Source organism: Pongo pygmaeus, chromosome 5 (assembly GCF_028885625.2).
Source record: "Pongo pygmaeus isolate AG05252 chromosome 5, NHGRI_mPonPyg2-v2.0_pri, whole genome shotgun sequence".
NCBI lineage: Eukaryota > Metazoa > Chordata > Mammalia > Primates > Hominidae > Pongo > Pongo pygmaeus.
Window position 1 is genome coordinate 138950611 of NC_072378.2, and position 26273 is coordinate 138976883.

General features: G+C 43.5%; 1 protein-coding gene across 8 annotated transcripts in view; it reads right to left on the bottom strand.

Moving 5' to 3' along the window:
* The window catches only part of NHSL1 (NHS like 1), a 276666-nt gene that overhangs the window by 150178 nt on the left and 100215 nt on the right, over nt 1-26273 (bottom strand). For 3 of the 8 annotated variants that reach the window (XM_063666645.1, XM_054492674.2, XM_063666643.1), the window contains exon 1: nt 2582-3458. The exons of 3 other annotated variants lie outside the window; for them this stretch is intronic. In XM_063666645.1, coding sequence (XP_063522715.1) covers nt 2582-2783 — 202 coding nt within the window. In that variant the 5' untranslated portion in view covers nt 2784-3458. Of the gene's footprint in view, nt 1-2581; nt 3459-15867; nt 15896-26273 lie in introns of those variants that run through there. 2 more of the 8 variants (XM_063666644.1, XM_063666650.1) reach the window with 2 other exon arrangements.

Below are 26273 nucleotides of genomic sequence, written 5' to 3' on the forward strand. Positions count from 1 at the left end.
GGACCCCCGCCAACCAGAGATCCCGCAGGGGGACCACTGATGCAAGGCTGGCTTGTTAAGCTACAGTTGCCCTACGTCTATTGTCACTGCATGATGATTGTGTGTGTGTGTGTGTGTGTGTGTGAGAGAGAGAGAGAGAGAGAGAGACAGAGAGAGAGCGAGAGAGAAAACGAGAGAGAGCAAGAGAGTGGGGAGGAGGGAGAGCAGGTTTTTGGCAATCTGTGTAAATCAAAAAATGTTAATGTAAGTTAGGGGGATTGTGGAATAAACTGAAAGAAAGGTGGATTAGGCTGTGTGTGATTTGGGCAGAGAGATATAAAAGATGCTACACATTCCCAGCAGACCAATGTGTCTCCCAGTGCATATTTATTTGCAACCAAATCCTAATGTGGCCATTGGGCATTCTTAATATTGACTGATAATCCTTGCTAGAGTTTCAGCCTATTTGATGCTTCTAAGAAAAAACTTCATTTCTGCATAATTTTTAATTTTTCTTGAAGACTTTTCCTCTTTTGATCTGCTCGCATAAACAAATGTCACTTCTGTATTTCTCCAAAGGAAGGAATTGTGTGGAATAAAGATCAACTGTTATAACATCCCCCCGAGACAAGATGTCAAAGTTGGAAGCCAATTTTCTTTTGTAAGTCAAATGCGAAAACAGAATATAATGCCATGAATTTTGATGTATAAGCAGCTTTTTAAGGACTCTTTCTGACACCATATGTCAAAAATCATATTATTCATGCCCAATTATTTAAAAAAAACACATAAACTTACACCCTGTATTATGTTTCCATTTATCTTCATGAAGCTACTGTATCCCCTATTCCATTAAGGGATAAAGCGCACAATCTTTTGTATCGCTACGTAAGCAAGTCCTCCCTTCACAAGTTGCCCCTGTCCTTTACAACGACTTCTTTATTTTCCACAAGTCACGTGTACAGTATTTGCTTTATTTCCCAACTAAAACTAACACACACAAATTCAGTCTCTGTTCCTTTAATGCTAATTCAGATGAAGCATCTACAGTAGAAATCCTACAGCCTCATGCTCACATGTATACAATCGTTAACAGAGACTTGACAGTGGTTGACTCAAAGTCAAACAAGTCCTAAAAAGCAACCTTTGGCAAAGCCCAAAGGAATCAAAACTATACCCTCTTGCGACCACAGCACTACTGAATCCACCCTCCAAACATTTTTGTTTCAAACATTACAACCCAATCATTTACCAAAACCACAGCTTATTCCTGATTTAGAAAAGTAAAGTTCACAGACTTACTAAACTATACAACTCCAGCCAGAAAGCACAAATGCCTTTTCTAAGCCTGGCAATCACACAGCATTTGAACTGAAAACCCACATTTTTAAGCTCAGAATCAGTGGCTCATTGTTGATCACCTTGTTGATACAATAAACAACTGATATCTTCAAAGATTATTAGCTAGTCCCTCTTGTGCCAGAGTTTAATAGACAAGAACAAATAGTTTACACACACATTCACCCTGAAGAAGGGCTGCATTAACGCTCCGCCTGTGCGATATAATTACTATACTCATAAGCACATATTTAATTTAGTTGATTCTCTCATGTTTCAGTAGTTTTGCTTTCCAAAACAGGGAGAAGCACAGGTCCCGGAAAGACTCCAGCAAGGTTTCTCTTGGCACGGGGAAGAATGTGATAAACAGGGAAAACACAATCACGCGGAATGTCTGGACTTGATTCCTTTGTGATACTTAAATAGCACTCCCCTACTGGGCTTTGCCCACTGCACCGAATGGAGAAACCATTTTAGAGCTTAACAATTCAGTCCCTACACACACTAAGAGGAAGAACTCAGAAAATCTAAATATAAAATAGGGGTGTGTTAAGAAATATTGAACTGTTTCCCTCTCTCCCAGCAGGACTGGTATTTTTTTTTTTCATCTTGGAGGCAAAACATGTTAATTCTGAGAACAGAGCCAATGTCGGTCTGAAAAGAAACTTGATAGAAATCTAAAAACTCTGGTTAAAAGAAGGAAAGGAGAAAGAAAAAAAAAATCCAGAAACTCCTTGGGACCAACATATCAGGGTTAAGCCCCTTGCGTGTTCATTTTCCTTGATGTCACAGCCCAACACCGGTTTCATTCAAGCATTCATGTAATTCATCAACCTTAGAAGAAGGATGCAAGAGGACTATGTACGATTCCCGAAGTTTTCTCAGTGCAGTTTCACAAGAGCTCCACGTTCTAGCCCCAGATTGCTATAAGGGCAGAAGATTCTCTCTAGCTAGGGTGGTGGTTTATCATTGAACTTTTCACAAGTCACATGAGCATGTGGCTCTCATGGAGGGAGGGAGGCTGCCGAGAACAAATAACAGCTACTTTATCTTTCTGTGAATGATACAAGATACAAGCTCAAGCTGAGGAAGAGCATTTTTATTTTAGACATGTAAACAAATGACGCCGAATTCCAATACAAAAACAAACATTTCAAAAGAAACTCCTAATGGGGGCAAAAATCATGAAGGGGGAGTGATAGAAACAAAGAATTCTACATAACAAACTTTTTCAAATGTTTACATTTTTTAAAAATCGAGTCACCTTTTCTGGGCTGGGCTCTGTATATCCAGTTTTCGTCATCCACTTCCACCTGCTGCCCACAAACCGAGAGCTCTCCATCACTGCGAAACAGCCTCTTTGTCTGCCTGGACAAGGAGGAGAAATGTATCCAACTCACAGCACGTGCCAGAGAACCTGTATTCGGCTTGAGTCTGAAGGAACCTGAAGAGCCTTCCTTTTTCATCTTCTTTTCAAAATCAACTAGAGACAAAGAACAGCCCAGCAAACAAAACGCTGGCTTTTTTGCATTGGCCCAGGTCCTCTCCACGAGCCTGCTTTTTCCCTCTTAGACAACGCTGACAGTCAGGCACCGCATTATCCAAAAAGACGGCTTCTGTGTCACCCAATTAAAAAGAAAGGGAAAAGGAGGGGTTAAGAAAGAAAAGAAAAATGTTTTACCCTAGCCACATTGTGGACTCCGTTTCTAGATCCGCGATATCCACGGCCAAAAAATAATAAATAAATAAAAGTATAATTTAAAAAATGAAGCAGCGTGTTCATTTCAGGAGCACTTGTCAGGACTTTGCAAAACACAAAGCCAAGGCACCCCGACTCTTTGGCGTGTCCCTAGCATCCCAAATTGTAATCCTACTCCTCTCCTGGTCATCTTTCCCCACCAGGGCAGAAAGCCAGCTGTCGGTTGCCGAAAGAAGTAACTCCTCACCCTAGAGAAAAAGAGTCAGGGTCAAGCCAGGCACCCAGTTTACAGTTCACCCACACAGTTACTTGGGAGAAATCAAAGAGCTCAGCTCACTCGCCCCAGCACAGGGCAGAATCATAAACCGCCCACTTGCTCTCCTTCCCGTCTGTGAAGCGCTCGTTCAGAGCCGCAGGACTCCGCAAACAATAAAACCGGCTGCGTGGCTATTGCTTGGATTACAGAGCAAGCACTCCTGCGAAAGATGATAGGCTTTCCCGACACCAAAGGCACCTCATTGGAGACAGAAAACCCCGCCTCTCCACAGTCAATACTTCAGTGGCAGCTCAAACTTCTGAACTTTAGCGCAGCTAGGGGTATGCAAGTCTGTGCAGAATACAGACTTCTGGGCATAAAGAAAAAGAACTTGATCATGAATTATCAAATCATTCTTCTGAAACTACAATTTTGAGAAGGGGCTTAATACGATAGATAGATAGATAGATAGATAGATAGATGGATAGATAGATGATAGATAGACAGACAGACAGACAGACAGACAGATAGATAGATAGATAGATAGATAGATAGATCCAACATTCCTAGATGGATTTAGGAATGTCCATCATTTAAGGAAGTATACTTCCAAAGAGAATATAACAGACCCGGCTATTCACTCCCAGCTTCCAGCAAAGATGAAACGCAGCCATTATTGTACCTGTTATTGTCACTCCTGCCTGTCACCAGCAGCCAGAGTGCGGGGCTGAGGATTCTCCTCTGCCCTATCACTGGAAGCCCCTGGGGGTTATTCCTCTCCAACCTCGAATGATCATCCTATCACAAAGAGTCATCAGAGAGTTATACTAGTGGCACTTAGCTGCAGACTCTAGCCCTGAGCCTCCTCTGCAAACTCTCTAGAGCCACAATTTGCAATGCATTTGGGTGTAGCATTTCACCCAAGGCTAACTTACTGCAATTCCATGGTCCTAGGGGTGTTAAAAGTCCCTGCAACTTTCCATCATAGAGACTTGGGTCGGCATCTCCTTCTCCCAAGCGTTATTTGGGGTAAGGCAAATAAGCAACGAGTAGAGAACTAGGTCTGTAGCACTTTGCTTCACTCAGCATCGATCAAATACATAAAAATTAACGAACTGCAATAGAAAATAAACTGATTAAAAATTTTTAAACCAGGATTTTGCATCATACATGTACTCCAATTCACTGAGATTTTAAGAAGAAGGCTCTACAAGCTTACTGGGACAGGAATACTTGTAGAAGATAGTCAGAAGTTCTACAAAGTGTTACTAAGATAGGCAGTTCATATTACACCATGTAAATAATGACAGAGAACAGGTACTACTAAGGGAGAAGCTACAAAGCAGCCTCAGTTTAAAAGCTAAAAGAGTCCTTGAGATCACATAGTTTAAACTCCTTGATTTTCAGATAGGAAAGCTCAGGCCCAGAGAAAGTATGTTCATACCCAATGTCACACAGAGAAGTCAGTAATGAGGACCAGGCTGCATCCGACACCACTTGGATCAGAGATTCACACACTTACCAGGGATGCTTGCTACATCACCAAGTGCTCTGGGCCTGTTTCAGTTATTAATTGCAATAATATCTCCACGTTGACTACCATTATTTCTTTTTCTTTTTTTTAGACAGAGTCTTGCTCTGTCGCCCAGGCTGGAGTGCAGTGGCTTGATGCAAGCTCTACCTCCCGGGTTCACGCCATTCTCCTGACTCAGCCTCCCGAGTAGCTGGGACCACAGGCGCCCGCCACCACGCCTGGCTAATTTTGTGTTTGTATTTTTAGTAGAGACAGGGTTTCACCATGTTAGCCTGGATGGTCTCGATCCCCTGACCTTGTGATCCGCCTGCTTCGGCCTCCCAAGGTGCTGGGATTACAGGCATGAGCCACCGTGCCCGGCTGACTACCATTATAAAGGCAAAGGTAAAATAGTTGTGCATAACACCAGTGGCTAACATCGAACATCCACTCTCTTCCTTCTGAGTAGAAAACACTTTTTGAGAGTCTCAAAATATAAAAGGAAAAGTAAAAAAAAGACCATCTCACCAGAGAAATCCATTAACACCCCAAATGCTGTTTACCATTTCACTGGTTCACAAGACCCCCTGCCACACATCTGTGCACTCTCAAAGGAGCCATGGAACCCAAATAATGAACACAATTCTCTTCTCCCTACTCTCTACATCCCGCAGCTGCATTTTTAATTTAAAAATATCTGGCTGGGCACGGTGGCTTACGTCTGTAATCCCAGCACTTTGGGAGGCCAAGGTAGATGAATCGTTTTGAGCTCAGGAGTCCAAGCCCGGCCTGGGAAACATGGCAAAACCCTGTGTCTACAAATAATGCCAAAAAAAAAAGAAAAAAAAGTTAAGTCAGGCATGGTGGTACTTGCCTGTGGTCCCAGCTACTCAGGAGGCTGAGGTGGGAGGATCGCTTGAGCCCAGGAAATCGAGGCTTCAGTGAGCTGTGGTTGCACCACTGCACTCCAGCCTGGGCAACAGAGTGAGACCCTGTCTCAAAAGAAATAAATAAAAATAAAAAATTATATATATGCTTAAACCTTGTGTGTTCTTTTTTTGGAGGCGGAGTTTCCCTCTTGTTGCCCAGGCTGGAGTGCAATGGTGCAATCTCGGCTCACTGCAACCTCTGCCTCTCGGGTTCAAGTGATTCTCCTCCCTCAGCCTCCCGAGTAGCTGGGATTACAGGCATATGCCACCACGCCCAGCTAATTTTGTGTTTTTAGTAGAGACGGGGTTTCTCCATGTTGGTCAGGCTGGTCTCGAACTCCCAACCTCAGGTGATCTGCCTGCCTCGGCCTCCCAAAGTGCTGGGATTACAGACATGAGCCACCGTGCCTGGCCCAAGTGCTGTTTTTTATTTACCAGAAGTGCTGTTGAGTGCTTTCCTCAACTCCCCCTCCATGGAGTGTGCATACACACAGCAGCAAAGGTGAATTGGTATCATTAGTAACTGGCGTGTTTTCCTCCAGTGCCCCCATCCCTGTACACTTCAAGGAAAGGGTTAATAGGAGAAGCTAAAGGAACATTTCCTGCCAAGCAGCCAAAATGATAACTAGTCCATTCAGGGACTAGACTCATGACTCTCCCTCAAAGTAAGTGCCCACGTGTGCCAGATTTCCAGAAACTGTGCACCCACAAATCATAAGACCTAGGGATATGTTTGCATAATAACCAATTCTCTGTCTACTGGCTAGTCCATATTTCTGTTATATTGGGCCTTGATTATTAAATCTTCATTTATCTAAGAAAGTCAAATAAATTAACTACTTTTACAACTGGATCAGAGTTCCTGTTGGTCAAGAGAATATAATGGTTTAAATCAGCTTTGTAGGTAATAATTAGATCTTAACTATGCATATTAGATATATACTCTAATTAGCTTAGAACATCCTAAGTGGGCTTCTTAAGAAGCTACTATATTCATTCAAGCTATATTTGTTTAGCAACCACGATGAACCCCACATTTTAGTTATGTGGATTATCAACCCAAGAGCCATACAAATCAGCCCCTCCCGGCAGCAGGGCCAAGGCTACTTTGCGCCAAAAGCTTCCTGTATATTATTGCTAATCTTCACAATAAGCCTGCCATGGAGAAATCCCTACATTTATTTATTTATTTATTGTTTTGAGGCGGAGTCTCACTCTGTCACTCAGGCTGGAGCGCAGTGGCATGATCCTGGCTCACTGCAACCTTCGCCTCCCGGGTTTAAGCAATTCTTTCCTCAGCCTCCCAAGTAGCTGGAACTACAGGCGCGCACCTCCATGCCTGGCTAATTTTTGTATTTTTAGCAGAAATAGGGTTTTGCCATGTTGGCCAGTCTGATCTCAAACTCCTGATGTCAGGTGATCTGCCCGCCTCAGCCTCCCAAAGTGCTGGGATTACAGGCATGACCCACCGCTCCCTGCCTGCAAATCCAACTTTTACAGTAATTGGTTTTTTAAAAAAATAACTTCAGCTATAATCTTCAAAGTAATGAAAATATCTTAATGTAGCTATTTTTCCCCAGGAAAACCTACATTAGACTGCCTTGTCCCCATGTGAGACAGACGTGCTGAACAGATTTTATCTGCCTTCCTTACCGTGCTGGGCTGCCCCCTCCCTCTCACTGTCAGGCTGTCAAATTCGAACTTCTGCTGTCATCACATGTGCCAATAACTGCTCCCTTCCTACCACTTTGCCACTGCTGAGCTTCAGGCCTTAGGAATCACATAAACAGGCTTGTTTAAATTACATGTTTAGTGGGAGTTAATGAGGGCTCATGGAATAAAAGGCAGAGCCTCTGTGGAAGGGCTTTGCCGCAGCTGCCTTTGGCCAGCACCCCCCTCCTTCACCAGCGGGACGGAAGCCCCAGGGTTGAAATGGCTGGAGGAGCAGACCCTGCATAATGACCTCCAGGTGGATCTTTACACCATGTTTATGATCAATTGCATCTTTTATACTAAGTTCTCCGCACTTGAGGGTCACTTACCCATCACTGCTGACAAAGGGACAAGAAATTATTCTATATTACTTTATATATTTCAGAAATGATTTAAGTAATACATTAAGGAAAATTTAACCATAAAAACTGGAGGCACCAGAATAAATTACTAGAGGAAGTTCTAGAATCATCTCCTTTGGGAATTCCTAAGTCAAATGCCCATCAATTTGGAAAGATTTATCTATGCTTCTACCAAGAGTCAAAGGAATAGACTGAATATGTTTGGAAGGTTCTTGCCATAAGACACAATATTTTATGTTTCGACATACACTGGCATCCCGAAAAAGGAGTTTATCATAAATGAAAGTTGGAGACTTAATAAAAAGTGTTAAAGAGGACAGGATATAGGATTAGACAAACCTTTCAACGCAACCAGGCATGTAATTGCTCTACTCGCCATCTGTGTAAAATGCCAGCCAAAAATAGGAACTAATTTCAAGTGCCATCAGTTTTTTGGCCTCACAGGCCATAAATGAGCACTGTGACTTTTCATTTCCATGTGTAGCTTGCCTGTCCAGTCAAACCTAGAAAAGAGAACAAGAGAGGCAGCACCCTGAAGTTAGAAATCAATGGGAAAACACGGCTGTATTGCAAGAGCCACTGGGGTTGGCTGTTTTGGCTGGGAGTGAGGCGCATAAACAGAAGGCATGTGAACAGAGACAAAGGTGCAAAGAGAATCACAGAACAGAGAAAAGGACTGCTCTCAATGGTGTCACGTTCTGAAGTGGCCCTGCCTGGGCTGGGAGCAGTGAAGGGTGCCTCTCATCAGATTACCACATGAATCACCCAGACAACCCACAGGGACCTTTAGCTTAGGACAGTGTACAGTAGGTTTTCCAACTGTCATCTCCTGTGAATAATTTAAAAGTACACTTAAATGGAAATCTTTCTATGAGGTAATTGGTACACACGAATAATGAAAGCTTATCTCAATATCAAAAGTAAATACTTTGAGCCAGATATTTATAACTAAAAAAACAAAACAACCAAACCGTATTAGCCCCAGGACCACAGCAAACACACTCCCCATAGCACATTAAATCCTTCTTCCTTTATCCACCTTTCCACCCACCAAGGAATGAAACAAGTGATTGTACTCTAGAAAGAAGTCGTGGAAGGCAAAACACAGCTAATTACCTAATCAGCGCCGGTTCCGTTTTCAGGTTGCCCTCAACTACCACTGCTTTAAAACTTAAAAGAAGGAAAAGCACTGACTTCTCATTAAACCCTGGCTTTAAAGCCACAGTGCCTTCAATGGAATTAATAGTGTTGTTCCCCTCAAAGGGAAAGACTCAACACAAACATTTATGCGTATGTATCACCACCAGCCCAACTCCCACCTTTCAAAGTCTTCATGCCTGAAAAGGGCGAACAGGTCTGACATCCTAAGACTTAGCTGCACTGTCCCCATGGGATCACTTGATACAGGAGCAATATGGCAGATTATTGTTCTCAGTCCCCTGAGGTGCAAGGGGATAAAGGATGTCGCTGGGGAAGAAGCTGCCACTGACAGAGAACATGGACGTCAGAGGCTTGGTAAGCAATGCATAACCAAGAATGCGACATCTGTACCAACTTCCACCAAGAAAATGTCCCCAATCTAAGGAGTTCAGATTACAAGAAACCCTAAAACAGCATCAACTTTGAGATTCTTCTAATATAAGAAGACCAAAGGCAAACTTACTCTGAGATCAAAATAAAATTCCAAATAAATATTTTTAAAAATCATGACTTCCTTTGTTCTTGATACCTTTCCTATAGCTTCTCCAGTGATCACTGTGGTTATTTTTTTTTAATCTACTCAACCAGTTTTTTGTTTTTTTGGGGTTTTTTTGCAAATTGTATTAAGCACTTAAAATCACAGGAGATCTTATTGAAATGCAGAGTGTGATTCAGGTCTGGAGAACGGACTGAAATTCTGAACTCTTAGAAGCGCCCAAGTGATGCTAGTGCACAGATCGTGTTTAAGTTAGCACAGTGCTAGACTATAATGCCCCTGAGGCCAGGAAGCTCATCTGTCATCTTCCTGTCCCTTATAGCAGTGGTCCCCAGCCTTTCTGGCACCAGGGACCAGTTTCATGGAAGACCATTTTTCCATGGACAGCAGGGTAGGGGGTGGTTTCAGGATGAAACTGTTCCACCTCAGCTCATCAGCAGCATGAGATTCTCATAAGCAGTGTGCAACCTAGATCCCTGGCATGCATGGCTCACAACAGGGTTCGCACTCCTATGAGAATCTAATACCGCTGCCCGGCTGACAGGAGGTGAAGCTCAGGCAGTAATGCTCGCTTGCCCACAGCTCACCTCCTGCTGAGCTGCCTGGTTCCTAATAAGCCACAGCCCGGGGTTTGGGGACCCCTGCCTTATAATACCTTACACAGAGCCAGCATTTAGCCAATGTTGGTTGACAGGGTGAAAAAATGGAACCATCCATCATTTCCATGTTACCTTTTTATTTTGATCTTAACAAGCTTCAGCTAAGGAGATAATTAGGCCTTTATAGCAATCATTCCTTTATCACTAAATCACAAAAAGCAAAAGTAAAATGAATAAACTGGCAAAAAGTATACAATCTGAATTAAAGGGTTAATAATAAAATCCCATTCATATGGCCATACTGTTTCACTGTGGGAAGAAAGAAGCTTATTAACTGATAGGCGTATGCTTTTCTTCATTTATTAGGACATCGTCACTGCTTCCACCCACGAAAACTTCAGAATCCAATGATCCAGGCCAGCCCAGTGCAATCAACAGTGAGCCAAACCAAAAAGCAGCCCACATTCTACCTGATAATCCACGCACAGGCTGGGATCTGCTGGGTTCTGCTAGGTGAATTGAATTGCTCCATGCCAGTGGAAAAATTTTTTTATATCAGTTTTTCCTAGTAGATGTTTAAAAAATTACAAAGAATTTTCCAGTCGACCTTACGTGACCTTCTAAAGCATTTATTCTATTTAACTCTATCTTTAAAACTATACTCACTATGGCTCTATAGTGCTTACACCGAATATATCTGACTTTTAACATTTTATCAATTCAGCCTACTTTTACTGTGCTACTCCCTACATGCTAAATAGATGTGACACATTGCTTGATACAAGAAGTGATTTCCAGTGAAGCAGATAAATCTTACTTTTAATAATCTATTAACAGAATTGAATATAAAGTAACTAAAATTCTTTAATCAGGAGCACCCAGGAAGCAAAAACATCGAGCATGTTTCCAAACAAGGAAAGAGACAGAAATGCAAATACATATATTTAGAATTATTGCAGCTAGGCATCAGTATGTGCATCACCTCCAGAAATGGCAAAGAGCCCAGTTACAGGGATCAGTTCAAACACTGATTGATCTCTTGCTAGGAGATGGGCCAGGCAGGCTGATTCTAAAGCACAAAAGATAGGGCCCTCCCCTAGAGGAGCATAAAATGTGCTGTAGGAGACAGATATGCACAGTTACTTTCAACATACTGCAAAAAAAGAAATACAAGAAACAAGTAGTAGGCCTGAGTCAAGCCTCTGGGCTTGAGTAATTTCTTCGGGATGAGAGGTACTCTCTAGCTGAGTTTTCTAGTGGTTGGCAGATTTAGCCAACCAGTGATGTGTTAGTAAACTGGCTCTCTGGGGTGGGGATGAGGGACGTGGGAAGCCATGACTTATAATACATATTTGCTAATTTCCATGATATAAAGGCTCCCATCATGGCCACTTTCAAGCTACCAACAATTTAACAACCAGCCTGCTAAAATCTTGAAATTCAAGAACTGGCTCCCACAGTCAGTACGTGCTGGCTCCAGTACGCCACTGAATTTGGCCAACACAATCGTTTGGCAAACACAATAACTTGGTAGAAAATTAATAACCCCACAATTACCAGTTCTTTAAGTATTAGCATGGGTGGAGGGAGAGAAATCTATAAATGTTGCCTGACATGGGAAAAAGATACATAGGTATGATTCAGATAAGGATCTGGAGATGCAGACTATCCTGGATTAGCTGGGTGGGCTATAAACACAATCACATGTGTCCTTTCAAAGAGAGAAGCAGGGGGAGGTTTCAGCCACAAGAGGAAAAGGCAATGTGACCACAGAGGCTGTGATTGAAGTGATTCAGCCACCAGAGCTGGAAGAAGCAAAGAACTGGATCTTCCCTAGAAACTCTGGAGGGAGTGCAGCCCTGTCAACACTTTGATTTCAGACTTCTGGCCTCCAGAGCTATGAGGGAATAAATTTCCGTTGTTTTAAGCCACCAAGTCTGTGGTGGTTTTTTAGAGCAGCCGTAGGAAACTGATGCAGTGGAATACCAATGGGAGTTTTGCAACCTGCTCTATCTTTAAGCATTTCTGTTCATTTTGTAAGAATTCTGAGATTTTTTGCACTCTTATGCTTTTCATATTTTCTAATTCTTTATCCGTCCTTTTTTGGTGTTGTTTATAAAAGCAAAAGTTTGGAAGACTAGGCCTAACGGGGAATGAGTAGAGGCAGTTTAAGTTGCCAACAACTAGCAATTTAGAGAAATTTTTCACAGGCCCGAGCGCGGTGGCTCACACCTGTAATCCCAGCAGTTTGGGAGGCCGAGGTGAGAGGATCACCTGAGGTCAGAAGTTCAAGACCAGCCTGGCCAACATGGTGAAACCCCTTCTCTACTGAAAATACAAAAATTAGCCGGGCATGGCCATGTGTGCCTGTAATCTCAGCTACTTGGGAGGCAGAGGCAGGAGAATCACTTGAACACGGGAGACTGGGGTTGCTGTGAGCCGAGATCATGCCATTGTACTCCAGCCCGGGCGACAGAGTGAGACTCCGTCTCCAAAAAAAAAAAAAAAAATCAGGAAAAAAAATCAAAGCAGGATCTGCAAGCATTTACACCAAGTGTTGTGAGGCAGTGACACTGGGTTAGTGTGGCCTCAGGCTCTTACTTTCTGAATCTTGCAGTCTACTCTGTTATATCAGAATGCTCTGAATGAGGAAAAAAAAATAGATTTTGAAGTTCTACTTTTTCTTTTTTTTTTTTTTTGGGTCAGAGTCTTGCTCTGTTGCTCAGGCTGGAGTGCAGTGGCGCGATCTCGGCCACTGCAGCCTCTGCCTCCCAAGTTCAAGCGATTCTCGAGCCTCCACCTCCCAAGTAGTTGGGATTACAGGCGTACACCACCACACCTGGCTAATTTTTGTATTTTTAGTAGAGACGGGCTTTCACTATGTTAGCCAGGCTGGTCTGGAACTCCTGACCTCAAGTGATTCGCCCGCCTCAGCCTCCCAAAGTGCTGGGATTATAGGTGTGAGCCACCGTGCCTGGCCCAAAGTGGCCTTAATTTAAAGAGCAGTTTTTCAATCACTGAGAATATGTAAATGGAATACTATAAATAATCTTCAACAATTTCAGAGCACTCCATTTCAAGACCAAAAAATCCCTTTTCCCCTGAGGAATAACTGGATGACCATGAATGAGAATGTAAAATATTTTTAAAAGAACAGAAAAAAAAGAGATGGGACCAAAAAAAGAGATGGGACAAAAAAAACTCCGAAAAATTTTGAAACCAGTAAGCAAATAGTCATAATGATCCAGTTGCTTTCAGTCACCCTGTTCTAGACAGATCACTGCTGCCATCTTGGTAGTATAGATGTATTTGATAGGTGAAGATACTGAGGAAGAATGTGATGAAGTATCTCACCTAAGGTCCTGAGCTGAGCATCCGCCCAACCCCAAGTCAGGAGCCTTCCCTTTAACTGTGCTGAGGGCCACAGCCTGCGGGTGTCTCCCCTGGGATACTGCCATGTCCTGGGAACTGGGCGACCTGCTTTTGGCTGTGCACCTTCAATCTGTCCTCCCTACCACCAGGCACACCACGCTTCACACCTCCAGGCCCTTGACTCTTTATCTTCTCCATCTCTGGAACATTTCTCATCTTTTCCACCAGCTTTACTTTTACTCACCCTTCAAAACTTCTGCCGGGAGCTGTCTCCATTCAAATAAGCAAATGTTTTTTGGGTCCTGTATCACTTAACTACTGCTGCCTCCCAAACTCCTGCAACACCCAGTGGCTTAAAGCAGTCATCACTTACAATTTCTCACAAGCTAGTGGGTCATCTGCAGGGCAGTGAATCTCAGCTGAACTCGGCTGAAGGTGGCTTTGCTCCAAGGTGGCTGTCCCCGTGTGCCTGAAAATGAGGAATTTCCTGGGACATGGAACTGCAGTTTTAAAATGGGGGCAGTCCTGGGTACAAAGGATGGCTGGTCACCTTGGCGGTGACCTCCAGGTGTCCCTCCCCCTCCTAGGACTAGCAGGCCAGTCCAAGCCTGTCTTTTCCATGGCAATGGCACCAGAGAGCACAAGCTCAGCTGCAGAAGCTTCCTAGGCAGGAGGGCTGCTCACTTCCCACTGGCCAAAGCAGGTCATGTGCCCAAGCCCAGCAACACGGGGCAGGGAAATAACTCCACCCACCCAAGGAAGTGGGGGCAGGGGGTGAATATTTCTGAATCTCATCTACCACAGGCACCTACTTGGGCAAGTTACCAAGGGTTAAAGGCTCCAAAAACACCATTCCTGACCTCGGGGATTGGGCTATGTGAGGTACCCCTGCTATGTGTTCCCGTAACACCCCACGCAGAGAGATGCTGTGCTTCACCCGTCGCATCTGAAATTATGCATTTCCAGACTGTAAACCACCCAAGAGAAAGAACTGAGGCTTTTGTCACTGTGTGCCCAGGACCCGGCATACAGTAAGCACTAAACTGATGTTTGTTAAACTGCACTGGTCCATCATATGCTGTTCATCATCATGTTCAACTCTCTCCTGACAGATGAACTCAAGTTTCTTTACTGGACCTCCTTTGATATTCCCCCACATAATCTAATCCGGCTTGATTAGATATAGAGCCAGACAGCATATATTTTAAGGCTTTGTCAACTCTGTAGTCCCCACTGCAACAACTCAATCTGCCATATGAGGGAGGCCAAGGTGGGAGGATCACTTGAGGCCAGGAGTCGGAGAGCAGCCTGGACAACAAAGGGAGACACTCCCCACACCCCACCTCCCACCTCGTCTCTACAAAAAATAAAATGAGCTGGGTGTGGTGGTGCTCGCCTATAGTCCCAGCTACTCAGGAAGCTGAGGCAGGAAGATCACGTGATCCTAGGAGTTTGAGGCTGCAGTGAGTTATGAATGCACCACTGCACTCCAGCCTGGGCAACAGAGCAAGATTTTATCTCAAGTAAATAAATAAATAAAATAATATTAAAAACTTTCCACTCACTCTGCAACTAAAGGAATCATAGACTTGGTATCTCTTATAAACTAATTCACCTCATCCTTTTCCTATAACCTTGTTTGTGTAATTAAATGAACACTTCACAGCTGGACATATCTAAAAATTGATCTCTATGTTTCTATATTCAATCTGCAAATTTGATTAAGGGCATAGCTGTTTGTGTTTCTCTCACATACTATTAAAATTTCACTCTTTTAAAACTTAAAAAATTTAAGATGACTTTATCTTTGTATGTTTTCCTCTTCAGCTCAACACTTTTTTACAGCCATGTGCACTGCCAACTCTCCCGACAGTCATCAAAATCCATAAGTAGGAGGGCTATTTAGTGAAGGGGAATCCAATTTAATAATGACTACTTCAGTGGTCCCTGTGCAATTACTTTTGTTACAGTCTTAAAGTAATGAACTCATTCGATAAGGAGAAATGTAGAGAAAAAAGTCCTAAAGAACACTTAAGATACTCCGACACTCAGAAATTTGAGGTTGAAACACTTGTTCCCCAGGATCAAAACTGGGTATGTTAAATCAAGACAACTTCTATTACCATTATATGCTATAGAAGATATGCCATCGAGAAGAACTTCAAAGAAGGACGAAGTACCTCTACAAAGTAAACACCATGCCCTTTCCACTGATATCAGACTGGAGTGGACTGATGGAGACTGGCAAGCACAAACGGAGACATTTTTTCCAGAGATTCTCCTTCCTAATCGTCCTCCTCCCAGCCCAGCCACGCAGGCATTTCCCTGAAACACAGGAAGAACTCCAACAGAGCTGCCGCAAAATGCACCTGTGTGAGTAAGGACCACAGGGCCTTAACAGCTGTACTCACCCTTGGCTCTCATTTCTCTCCTTGAACCCCGGCATGCTACGACACCTGGGCCTTTATTTCTTAGAGTTGCTATGAAAACTAAGTGATAAATGCACATTATTAGCACTCAGTAACTGATAGGTTATTTTCAGCAACAGCGGGAGCAGTCCTTGAAATAGACATGTGGCTGGTGGACCAGCACAGATGATTGGCTAAGGCTGGAAGCAGATGATTAGTTACACCTGGTGTGTACAGGGAGGAGGAGGTGAGCTGGGATTGAGAGTCAGATTCCCGTCAGGAAAATATTTCCCATCAGGGAGATATTTCACTCATGCCAGAATTATGAGGAAACGAAGTGAGCACCAAGTCTCACCTGTAATAATACAATTCTAAAAGTGACCAACTTGTGTCATTTCACCTAGTTGTGAGGCATATTTTTCTTCACTAAAGGATGTGAGGCAAGGAATGGTTCAAAGAGTGTGAAATTCCGACAAGTTAAAAGAAATTACTACAAAAATAGCACAAATATAGCTACCTTACCTCATAAGGAATGTCAGTTATTTTAAACGACTGAAAAATTTAAAAAATTGAAAACTCCAAATTTGCTCAAACTTCTCTCTCTCTCATGTTCCATCCTAAAGTTTGTTTCACTGATAATTTTTCTAGGGAAAAAAAAATGAACACAGAAGAAAAATACCAGGCACTGAATCGCTCCATAAAATACACACCATTGGTTAAAGTTGATAAGAAAATGCTTAGTTAAAAGTGAGTTAATTTCAAAATAGGGGGAAAAGGCAAGGAATGTTAGCTCACACCTGTAATCCCAGCACTTTGGGAGGCTGAGGTGGGAGGACTGCTTGAGGCCAGAAGCTCAAGACCAGGGAAACACGGCAAGTCCCAGTCTCTACAAAAAAAAAAACTTAAAAATTAGCTGGGTGTGGTGGTGAATGCCTACAGTTCCAGCTACAAGGGAGCCAGAGACAGGAGGACCACTTGAGCCCAGGAGTTCAGGGTTGCAGTGAAGCTGTGATTGTGCCACTGCACTCTAGCCTGGGCAACAGAGCAAGACCCCAACTCTAAAAACAAAAACAAATAAATAAGAAAAAAAAGTTAATAGTGTCAAACCTTTTTTATTTTTAGATGGAGTCTTGCTCTTGCCCAGGCTGGAGTGCAGTGGTGTAATCTTGGCTCACTGCAACCTCCACTATCCAGGTTCAAGAGATTCTCCTGCCTCATCCTCCCAAATAGCTGGAATTACAGGCACCTACCACAACATCCAGCTAATTTTTGTATTTTTAGTAATGACAGGGTTTCACCATGTTGACCAGTCTGAACATATATTGACATATTAATTCTTAAGTGACTTTGTTACTTCTTAAGCGATGTTACTTACTGTACCTCAAGTGTAGGCTATACCCTGCTATAATTCCCTATGTGCTGAATAACTGGTGTTGGACTATGTTATAAATTAAAGATTTTGGGCTGGGCATGGTGGCTCATGCCTGTAATCCCAGCACTTTGGGAAGCCCAGGCGGGCAGATCACTTGAGGTCAAGAGTTCAAGACCAGCCTGGGCAAGATGATGAAATCCCATCTCTACTAAAAATACAAAAATTAGCTAGGTGTGGTGGTGTGTGCCTGTAATCCAGCAACTGGGGAGGTTGAGGCAAGAGAATCGCTTGAACCCAGGAGGCAGAGGTTGCAGTGAGCCGAGATCACGCTATTGCTCTCCAGTCTGGGTGACAGAGCAAGACTTCATCTCAAAAATAATAATAAATAAAAAATAAAATAATGACACTGCAACTACACTGAAAACAAACTGAGTCTAAGTAAAGCCATTTTCCAAGGTCATACCCCTCCAACAGCATGGAGCTTGAACCTATCTGTCTTCACCACTGACTTGAATCACCAGAATCATCTGTCCATAGAACAGACACTTGGCATATTAGAAAACATTCCTTCTGAGATTAATACAGCAAGCTGATCTCTTAAAACGTGTTGTTGTCATTAAATTTTAACAGTTTGGGTGAAAAGAAAGCTCTAGAGAAGAGGAAATTAACTTTGTTATATTACAACATTAAAGGTAAATGGTTTGACTTAGAGCAGATGGCTCTATTAGAAATAAGACTTTTAACGGCTTCTTGTTAGTATCGTGGTTGGTATCCCCACCTGTCCGAAATAAGACTTTTTACCTCATCCACACACCCCACTGAAAATCATGTTTGAAATCCCGCCTTCTATGGAGCCACCCTCAGAACACGACGTGCAGTGCCTGTAGTTGACCATCAGGTGGCAGAACAGAACAACCCATCCTCAAAAAAAACAGGCAGAGGAAGAGAACTGGTGGGTGGACCTTCAGGGAAGGAGTATTTGTATCCTAACACCCGCCAAAATTCCAGTAGGAACCCGCAAAGGATCCTGCATCCAACTAAAACCTGAGGGTGGCTCATAAAATGAAAGCAATCAAGTATCCATTAGCTTCAACAACCTGGAGATTAACACTCAGAAGTGCGTCCTGTGCGTTCATAGGACAGTATGGGTGAGGCGTGAAGGGGCAAGCACAGAGGGCGTGCCAGTATCCCAGGGGCCATATCAGATGACCTGATCCCCAAATGATGTGGGGTGCTTATTAAAATACAGACCCGGGGCCCACCCTAGACAACCAGAGTATGTGAGAAGAGAACCAGAGAATCACCTGGGGGCCTCACCAGCCAAGCGGGGGCCTGGCTGGCTTGTGCACTACGGCACTGCCATAACCTGCTCACAGGTGAGGAGTCACCTTCCACCACGTGCTCAGGGTAGGCAGCAATGTAGAGGCTTGGCAGAGACTCGCTTGCCCCTCACTGCTCAGCACACAGAGGGTTCAGTAGGGTCGCCTGTGACAGTCTCTCTACCTGCACCCTCCCCAGCCTCCTTTTACCCTAAACCCTCATCTATGCCTTCCCTGTCCTGTTCATTCCACCTCCTTCTCGCAGTAGGAATGAATTGGTTTCCTCCTTTGCATCTTCAATCTCTTTTTCTAGATAATATGCTCCTTTCAATCTGCTGACAACCTCTGATCCTCTACATCAGAGAGCAAATCGCCTCTCCTCAGCCGGCTGCTCCTCTGAGTCAGCACAGCCCCAGCCTCTGCATCCCCAGCACTCCCTCTTCCTTGGCCCTTGCACCTTGGCATCCACACTGATCATCCACACTGATCCTGCCACCTCACAAATGAAGACACTGAATGTGCTGACCGGGCTGGCTCTGAGCCTGATTGCCAGCCTCTAGTGTTTTTCTACAATATTTTTACTCTTTTATTTTATTTTATTTTGAGACGGGGTCTCACTCTGTTGCCCAGGCTGAAGTCCAGCAGTGCGATCTCGGCTCACTGCAACCTCTGCCTCCTGGGTTCAAGCGATTCTCCTGCCTCAGCCTCCCAAGTAGCTGGGACTACAGGTGCCCATCACCATGCCCGGCTAATTTTTGTATTTTTAGTAGAGACGGGGTTTCACCTTGTTGGCCAGGCTGGTCTCAAACTCCTGACCTCAGGTGATCTGTTGGCCTCAGCCTCCAAAAGTGCTGGGATTCCAGGCGTGAGCTGCTGTGCCCGGCCTACTCATACCTTTCATGTTGCTCTGGTTGTTCCAAACCTTTAGGTTTTCCCTGAAGTCTACTCCCACCTTCACTCCCAAACTCAAAGATAACCTCCCTTTGCATAAAACTACAAAGAGTCAAGCCCCTCCTTTCTCCCTTTCCCCTCACTCCCTGAGGAAAGCCCCTGCCCCTCTTCCCTCTGGTTCTTCCTTTTGGCCTACACATCCTGCCCAATCAACCACCAACTCCAGCCCTGATCTTGTCAAACTGCTGTCTCGGGGCCTCTACCTCATGAAACCCAAGCTCCTCCGCCTTCCATTTCATCCCCCACAACCCGTCTGTATGGACTCCTCAGTTCTCCATCCTCTTCAGCATCATCCCTGCCCCCTGAAGCGGCTGTTTACCCTCTCCACTGGGAGAACCGGCATAGTACCAGGAAGCCTGGTCATACGGGATTTCCCTCCTTTGCACCATGGGTTACTGATGTCAGACACTGGCACCTCTCCTGTCCATCAGTGATAATCAGTTCCTTAAGAAAAAATTTAACTTTGTGGATGGTCAGTAAAATTTTACTGGATAATGTAAGAAGCAAAGCTTTAGTCTTTTCCTTTCCCCTCTCAAAAATATGCTGGAACAACACAGAGAGAGGCAAATAGCACAAATATTTGAATCAGGCAGGGCTGGGTTCTAATTCTGATTTCAGCAGGCCTGTGTATTGACCATCAATGTCAGGCAATCCTCTGGGAATCGCCTCCTCTCAAGAAAATGAACAGCAATACTGCCACCTAGTGACTGTACGGGGCAAGCACGGAGCACTCAGGAGGCACCCAGACCTACCTTTTTGAACTTGAGAATTTGCAGGATATAATCAGCAAAAGGAATAGGTAAGGGGCTATTGATACCAGTTATCAAGGGGGGAAACACTGGTACTAAATATTATACTGTGGCTTAAGTTGCAGAAAAAGGGATAAAATTATGAAAGTTTTCAAATATTATTTAAAGTAGTCCCTCCCCTTTATCTGTAGTTTTGCTTTCTGCAGTTGAATTCAGGTACCTGAGGTTAACTGTGGTCTAAAACATTAAATGAAAAATTCCAGAAATCAACAATTCATAAGTTTTCTCTTTTTTTCTTTTATTATTTGAGATGGAGTCTCACAATGTTGTCCAGGCTGGAGTGCAGTGGCATGTTGATCACAGCTCACTGCAGCCTCCACCTCTAGAGCTCAAGCAATCCTCCCACCTCAGCCTCTTGAGTGGCTGAGACCACAAGTACACGCCCCCATGCCTGGCTGATTTTTGGGTTTTTGTTTTGTTTTGTTTTGTTTTGTTTTGGTAGAGCTATCTCCCTGTGTTTCCCAGGCTGGTCTTAAACTCCTGGGCTCAGGTGATCTGCCTGCCTCAGCCTCCCAACATGCTGGGATTACAGGTGTGAGCCACCCTGCCCAGCTAATTTGTAAGTTTTCAATTGAGCGTGGTTCTAAGTCACGTGATGAAATCTCCCACCGTCCTGCTCTGTCCAGCCCTGCAGGTGCATGTGAATCATCCTTTCGTGCAGCGGGTCCACACTGTGGACACACTCTCCTGAGTTACTGAACAGACTACTCAGTTATCAGATTGGAAAAACATAATGTATCTAGGGTTCCATAGGATCCATGGTTCCAGGCATCCACAGAGGGTTTTGGAACCTATCCCTCATGGATAAAGGGAGACGACTCTAACTTTGAAAGTTCCCATTTGAAAATGTTTTTTGGGTTTTTTGCTCAATTATTCCATGACAATAAATGCATTCTCATAGCTATAATCAAACTAAAGAGAATTTATCACCCTCAAGAAAACTACACTGTTTCCTGCTCCCCAAAACACAATATTAAATACTCACATTATCACTTTTCAAGATTGCACAGGTAATTTCTAATAGGTCCCACACCCACATTTCAAGGTCAATTTAGCCTGCATGAAAGAAAACAACTGAATGAAAATAGAACACAAGATTCTTCATATACAAAAATGACCGTGTAAAAACTACATAGGCCAGGCGCGGTAGCTCACACCTATAATCCCAGCACTTTGGGAGGCTAAGGCGGGCGGATCACTTGAGGCCAGGAGTTTGAGACCAGCCTGGCCAGCATGGGGAAACCCCGTCTCTACTAAAAATACAAAAATTGGCTGGGCGTGGTGGCAGGTGCCTGTAATCCCAGCTACTACAGTCTCAGGCTGAGGCATGAGAATCACTTGAACCCGAGAGGTGGAGGCTGCAGTGAGCCAAGATTGCTCCACTGCACTCCAGCTTGGGTGACAGAGCGAGACTGTCCCACAGAAAAAACCAAAAACCAAAAAACAACAACAAAAAAAACCCTACATATCCAGAACTAAAAAGTGAAAACTGACAAGTATGCAGGTAATTGCCCTCAAGGAAAAAGGTGTGTGGATATATTTTAGTGGGCTGGTCTAAATATTTTCTAAATATCGTAAAACATATGAAACAGGGTGGCTAGGAGCTGCTATTTCAGCTTTTTAAAGCAATTGTGATGGAGCAAAACTTTTGCCTGTAGACAATAATTAACCTTTCTCCAAAAGCATCACATATATATCATTCTATATATCAAATCCCACAGCCACAGGAAGTCAGTTGCCCACAGCCTTATAAGTCAAAGTTTACTTGCTTAATCGTTTTCTGTTATGGACTTTCCTAGCCAAACTCTGTCACAGCAGTTCACTTCAAAATTAAAAATAAAGTTTATTTAATGGAGCCTTGATGAATCCCATCTGAAAGCCATTAAAACATACACACCCACTTCCACATAAACCAGACAGTCAGTAGAATTCAAAGACTCATCAAATCTTGAAACTGGAAATGATCCAAGTGACAAATAATTCACATCTCCTATTATTCATAGGAGGGAGATGGGTTCTGTGATTCCAGCACTGACACGGAGGCAGTCAGGAGCACTGCTAGGACTAGAATCCCATTGTCCTTGCCCCAGTCCAGGCTCTGCCCACTCTCTCATGCTTCAGGTCTGGCTCTGAAGTTCGTGATTCCCCCTTGATTGTCTTCAAGTACATCAGTGAGTCACGTTTCCGTTTCCTCTCACTGTTCCAAATGCTGGGCTTTGGTAGCACAGAGTTCATTCATTCACAATCATGCTAATTCACTCATACAGAGAGAGTGCTAACGCACTTAGGAATTATGACTTAACACGCAACCCTCAAATCAGTGAGGCCAACGGCTAACTAAATTTAAAAATAAAAGGAAATCTAGCCCTTAGCACTCAAAATACTTCCTTTCAACCTACTGTAAAACAACAAACTCACTTTCATTAGGAGATGAAAAGTGAGTCATTTCTTTCTTCCAGTAGACGGTCTCCCTAGGCACAAACTCATGCACATTATATTTCATGGGACCTTTTAAATATTTACTTGTTAGCAGTATTCTTCCTTTCAGGTCAAAGATTATAGTATTTAGCAACACAAAGAAAGCTGAGGGATAGAGTTATGAATTAGTAAACCGCTTTGCCAAGCCTTCCATTTGTTAATTCAGTCCAACTTCAAAGAGGATTTTAAAGAGAGGTTCAGCTGTCAGAAATTAACTCTAAGAAAACTGCTGAATCAAAAAGTGACTTGGCCAGTTTTTCCCAAACTGGTGTTAAGGAAAAACTGTTCAGTTGTAGGTATAGGAGCAAAAAGTATCTTCCTATGCAAATAAGCTTAGGGCAAACAAAGTTTTTAAAAGGTTTTTTGTCTTGTTCACTACAGGACTTTCCCAGCCTTTGACATGCTAATGTTGCTGTAAATTTCCAGGGATGTGATGGGGGTCAGTTTATTTTGATCACATTAATTATGTGGTTGGGGGATGTGGATAAAATAGGAGAAATGCACTATACTGATTCAGCAGCTTCTAAGCAACAGAGAAAGCGTTTGGCTAAAGTACCAGTATTTTTGGTATTCAGTAGCAAAGAACAGTTAGACTCTCATTCACAACTATTTCAGGACAAGGTGGGAGTATCTATTCAGTCATTTGGGAGAATGAAGCTACGCAGAACTAAATCCTTGAGAGCTTAACTTACTGCCAATAGGACTGCCAATTTCGCGGGGCTTCTGCAACTGCTCCCTGGCTCTAAGCAAAAACAGCCCCTGTACCTGTTCTTGGGGACTGACGTGACGTCGTTATTTTCCCTCAACTCTTTGATCTTCATGCACTTGTCTATTTCAATGTTTTTTGACCATGGCTGTAGATCAGAATCACCTAGGGAGCTTTTCACTCTACAGATGTATTGGCCCATTGCCAAATCTACAAAATACAATACGATTCCCAATAAGCAGCACCCAGAGCTGAAAACCACTCGTCTGCTTCCTAGGAAGAGCTAGACAATAGACAAATAATTGAGAGGGTGTGTACTTTAAATTGAGCACATTGACACTGACAAGGAAAGGGCTACATAGCAAGATTTTAATGAGACCCCAAGTTTACAGATTTCTCTGTATCACTCACTCAGAAGTGGACTTTTTCTTTTCTAGATGATTTTCACAAAGAAAGAAAAATGTACTTTGAAAGGAGCAAAGTGCTTAAAACAAGGAGTGCACCACAAAATCGTTCATGGGCCGCCTGCTGTGGTTAGCTGGCTGCTGGTTCACACGTGAGCCTAGACCCTGTTCCCCAGCACAAGCCCCATTCAACATATGACCCTAATTTGCAACTCAACATTTCACTATATGTCTTGGACCTTTGCAAGTCACTTTAGAAATTCAAAACCAGCGATTCCCACTATGCTGAAGCCAAGCCTACTGTACAATATACATCACAGGGTGTAGGCCTCTGCAGGTCTTCTAAGTACGTCAATCACCTACAGAAGATAAAAAGTGATTTTTTGAAAACCATTTTCTTTCTAAATAATATTTACTTGAGCTATTTTATGCATACAGTCTCTAGGCAGTATATGTCAGGAAAAGGACCAGCCACTAAGAAGAGGAAGAGAGTTAAAATTAAAGATACAGGCTGGGTACAGTGGCTCACTCCTGTAATCCTAGCACTTTGGGAGGCCAAGGCAGGAGGGTCACTTGAGGTCAGGAGTGTGAGACCAGCCTGGGCAACATAACGAGATCTTGTCTCTGCAAAAAATATTTAAAAATTAGTCGGGTGTGGTGGCAAGCACCTGTAGTCCCAGCTACTCAGGAGACCAAGGTGGGAGGATCACTTGCACCCCAGGAGTTCTAGGCTGCAGTAAGCTGTGATCCTGTAACTGTACTCTAGCCTAGGCAATAGAGTGACACCTTATCTCTTTTTTTAAAACAGACATATTAAGTCTTTTTTACAAAAGTGAATTTCAATAACTTCAATATCCTAGGGGAACCTGGAATTAATTACAAAAAGATTCTCTCCCTCTTTCCTTTCTTGAATTTTTTTAATCAGCAGAAAAGATATTTATGTACAATGAATGGATAAGAATAGCATAGCATACAGGTGAAGTTGAAAGACTTCGGAAACAAAACACTGAGTCCTATGGAGACAATGGGTAAGAGAAAGTGGAAAGTGAGGGGTCCAGAGGCTGCCATGCCACCCTTGCACCTATGCTCCACGAGCTATATAATTAGCAGAGGGACTCCAATATGGCCCGACTTTCTCCTCATTATTAGCATGGTGGTGTTTCCGGGTCTCTTCCCCTCCAACACTGCCCTTCTTCCCAACCCTAAGAGAAAAAATGGCCATAACCCCTACTTGGAAGCTAAAACCAAAAAATATCCAGGATGAAAGTATGTTTTCCTTTGCAGGTCTCATGCAAAGGAAAAGGCATAGAAAGGTAATGGTCTGAACGCCTTCCAGTAGTCAACGGTCTATCCAAGGAAGGCAAAGGGGCAGAGGAGGCAGAATCTACCTCTGCCTGACAATGGAGTAAACCTAGACACACTGCTGAAACCCACTGGACATCAGGACTGAACAACGAAGAGGTTAAATTACCTCCCCAGGGCTCTCCCAGCATTCCATCCAGGGTTCCCATCCACCAGCACTGACGCTACTTGGCAGTTTTGAATAAACAATACAACATCTCAACTATTGTTAAACTACAATGGGAGGCCTCCAGCGTCATGTGGAAATTATTTTTAAAATGAAAGCTTTTTCATCAACTGCATGAAAAGCACTTAATAAATCCAGAAACAGTCTAAGAGGATTATGTGGATGAGTAAAATGTGATTTTGATGGACTAAGTGGATTGCTGAGACACATCATGACATTTAAAACCAAGTGCAGAAACTGAACTGTATTTCATTTGTTAAAACACTTAAGATTATAAAGGAGTGATACATTTGGCAATGTAGCCAAGGTTCTTGAAAGAATCAGCAGTGCCGCAAAAGGACATCGAGGAGCTCAATGCAGCTAATTTAAGCAGAGCTGCTCCTAAGAGGTGAACCAAGCTTGGTAAGTTTTTAAGTTCACATCCGTTTCTCACCCACATTCAATTGGCGGGGGTGGGGGGGGAGTTCTGAAAGCTTCCATGAGATAATCCTTTAAAATAGTCTCTAGAGGCAGCGGCAGCAGCAAATTATTCATTCCCACCTTGCATGAGTTAAGCGTGACAGAAAAACTCTCTCAAGCAGAGTGTGAAGTGGCTCAGGGTTTCCGCCTCGCAATCAAAAGTTAAGACCTCCCAGGAGATCGAGACCAGCCTGGCCCACATGGTGAAACCCTGTCTCTACCAAAAAATATAAGAAATTAGCCGGGTGTGGTGGCGGACGTCTGTAATCCCAGATACTCAGGAGGCTGAGGCAGGAGAATTGCTTGAACCTGGGAGGCAGAGGCTACAGTGAGCCAAGATCGCACCATGGCACTCCAGCCTGGGCGACAGAGTGAGATTCTGT